We start from the raw sequence: 3436 nt of genomic DNA, 5'->3' as shown, positions 1-3436 counted from the left end.
TCTGCGCAGTGTCAAAATTTTGACATCATCAGAAAAAATTGAATAATTGGAGTGTTCTTCGGTCCATGAGTACAGTTTATGAGAAGATGCATTCAGTAAGCGGATTATCACCTACAAACTTAGAATAAATCGTGTAAACTTATGTCTTTATAGATGTACACAAAAGGAGCATCGTAATTCACTAACATTTACATTTCAAAGCATGTAAAAATAAATCATATAACTTTACAGTTAGTTTTGCTGAAGTTTACATCGATACAGACACCAAAATTATGTTGACATGTTAATAGATGTAATATTATGTTATTACCAAAGAAATTACGGCATTATTTCTAAGAGTGTAGTTTTGCCGCAGGATGAAGGGATCGCGTGCAGATCGTTCGAAGACGTTTTCGGCGATACTTGGATAATTTTACTGTTGGATTTGGATTTTTCACGATTTTACCGTGAACATAGGTCGTGCGAACCAAAACGTACTTCTTGGGCTAAGAGACCTGGCACAAATAAACGCTCCGCTTCTTGCTAATAGTGCCGATATAATAGTTGGTAAAGTTCGTACATCTACGTATCCTATTTGTGGAATGGATATGTTCGCTGAATGTATCAATTCTCAGAATATATAATGTTGCTGAAAGTATCAGATGCATCGTAAAATTCCTAAACAATATTAGATAGTATTTAAATGTTTTAAAATCAGTAGAACCGTTATCTTATTGCATCTATCTGGAAAATGGGGACTAACGAATTTAACAAAGTGGAGTTGGTTAAATGATTTATATCGTGTATGGGCGAGTTTTCTTTTTTTGAAAAATCACCGACGAGGAGGTGGTTATACTTTGTTATGTGACTGCATAATGAAATAATTTTTTATTCAAAATCAAGTGAGAAGTTTTGAAAATCACTATTGTATGTTACACATTTATTTCTAAAAATACATATTATCTACTCGGGTTTAAAAAAATAACTCCGTGTTAACCAACGAAGCAATGCGCATTATGAAAGTATTGTAATGAGCTCTTCATATGCTTCACTTGTATCAGGATGCCCGGTTCGACCAGTTTATGTTACAATTACCAATAAACTGTAATTTTATGAGAAATTATAGTTTACTTATGAATTACAGTTTTCAAAATACCGGTTCAGTTTCGATTAACTCCTATCCTGAAAAAAATAGTGATTGATAAAAAGTGATTATCCACCTAAAGTGTGAACCTGATCAACATAGCTAACTTGTTACTTGACAATTGAAATCATTTCATGGATTTATAGTTAATACTTATGTACAGGTGCTTATGATTTCCATGATTTAAGCTTTTTTATCGACATACGTTTAAACCGCGACATAGTTGATATAATGTCACCTTCTTTTGCTTCTTCATCACTAAGAGTTTCTCCTTCAGAATGAACTTCGCGGAGATTCATGGACTTCGATGTTGCATTACTGCTACTACTCGTACTAGAAAATGACGTGTCTTTATCTGAGCTGTACTTGTGCCGTTCTCCTGAACTACCACACGAACCACCTGATCCCGAGCCAGAATGTGAATGTCTCGTTTTGACTCCGTGAGACGCCGTCTCTGCAGATCGACATTTTATTCTAGATGTTGTTGGATCACTAAGAGCAACCTGAATAGGCGATTTTGATACCAGCGAGTGAACCGATGTTGATGAAGATGAAGAGCCACGGCTTATACTGAGACCACGACTAATCTTCTCTATGGGTAATATGGTTTTACGAATCGTAGAAGGGGTAAGTTGGCTTCGCTCGTGTATTACGAAGCGCCCTATCGTTTTCCAATTTGCTTGGGTCATATGGACGTTTTCATCATCCATTAATATTCGCTGCATCGTGTCATTGCTTTTGTTACTGTAATTTAATTCTTCTACTAGTACAAAATTATTGGGGTTATCTAAACGACGTGCTTTTAGCAGAGCCTGGGCTAGTACGTCTTGTGCCGTCGATTTCATAGGTACTCTCAATATTGCATAAGGTATATCATGCGAAACATTGAACACGCATACGAGAAAATTGTCTACGTTCTCCAGTGCCAGCGGATCATCGGTTGTTACTCCTGATTCCTGTCCAGTTACCGTATCGCCCCCACATGTCGTCGTTGCTATTGATGCTCTTCTAGCTTCTGTTGTTCGCCTAATTGATGTAACCCAGGCACGGCTGCTTGGATCATTGCCTATTCGTTTGAGTATAAAGCGTCCATCGCCTTTCCAACTAGCCTGAGCTTGTAAAGGTTTTTCTGTCATGTCCAGAACTCGTTGAGTTGGAGGATGCCGTTTATCTTTTTTCTCCCAGCCCGTATATACTTCTTCTATTAAAATATAGTTACTTATATCCGTTCGTGATTTGCTCATTTTTTGCAACACCATCATGAGTACGTCCTTCGTTGTGCATTCCTGGGTGATCTTAAGAATCGTGAAGGGGTTATTTGGTACTGCGTCGTAGATAGTACAAAAAAAACGTCTTGCGCTTCAATAATGGAACCTTACTTTCTAGAAGAAGCTCTCCTTCGTCTAAAAGATCTTTTCGATTGGCTAATCGAGTTTGCTGAAGGTACTGTTCATCAATTTCACCGTATGATCTATCCAAACCTTCTTCTTCCACGCGTGTATATACAAACAACGACGCCATATTTAGCGGTTGATTCGTTGGAGATCTAAGTCGTACATGGCGATAACCGGGTCGAAAGCATTTGAGTGATATAACTCTTTGAGCGACTACAACCGACTCCGTTTCATACACACTGAATTTTAGAAATGCCAAATCGTGGAACATTATCTTAAAAAAGAATGTTTCATTCCATACTGGATTGAAGTTGTACAACCGGACAGGTTTCGTTCTACGCCTTCCATAGTCTATGGGAATGCCTAATAATTCAATTTCTACGTGAATGCTTGTACCATTTGTTACTTGGTTCAAATATTGACCGGAAACAATATTTATAACTAACTGTGTAACATGCAATCCGTCGAATTCTTTTTCCAGAGGATTGAATCTTCTATACATCAAATGAGACCTATTCCAAAGCACATCAGGTTTTCGAACATACCCACAACTATTATTTTCTTCAAACATAGCTTTGTTGATATGCATAGGCATGTCTTCAGTTTGATAGTTAAGTGCAACCATCTGAAATCCAAATGACCAGAAAAATACTGGATTAAAATTCGAAGAATCTATTCTAAGACCAGCGGGATATGTTCGCATCAATTGTGATTCTGTGTGTGCAATTAATCCCAGTGGATCCTTTCGACAAAGCTTTTTTGCACTAGCCTCATTCAATGATGAACATTGATAGCAAGGATGATTGGCATTTGGCATGGTGCGGGTTCGCGTTGAAGATGGCAAATGACTGTCACTCCCACTAATACTTGAGCTCTCGCAGTTCAGTGATAATATATCTGAACGATCAGATGAGTGACT

The 3436-nt window shown here is 37.7% G+C and overlaps 1 protein-coding gene across 1 annotated transcript in view; it reads right to left on the bottom strand.

The window, feature by feature from the left end:
* Positions 1–764: 764 nt before the first annotated feature.
* The window catches only part of LOC131431811 (1-phosphatidylinositol 4,5-bisphosphate phosphodiesterase epsilon-1-like), an 87285-nt gene continuing 84613 nt past the window's right edge, over positions 765–3436 (bottom strand). Inside the window, 2 exon segments of the mRNA XM_058597709.1 lie at positions 765–2472; positions 2474–3436. The exon segment at positions 2474–3436 is cut by the window's right edge and continues 350 nt beyond it. Coding sequence (XP_058453692.1) covers positions 1291–2472; positions 2474–3436 — 2145 coding nt within the window. The 3' untranslated portion in view covers positions 765–1290.

This window comes from Malaya genurostris, chromosome 2 (assembly GCF_030247185.1).
Source record: "Malaya genurostris strain Urasoe2022 chromosome 2, Malgen_1.1, whole genome shotgun sequence".
NCBI lineage: Eukaryota > Metazoa > Arthropoda > Insecta > Diptera > Culicidae > Malaya > Malaya genurostris.
The sequence above is the reverse complement of the archived record's forward strand: the minus strand, read 5'-3'. Positions and strand labels throughout refer to the sequence as shown.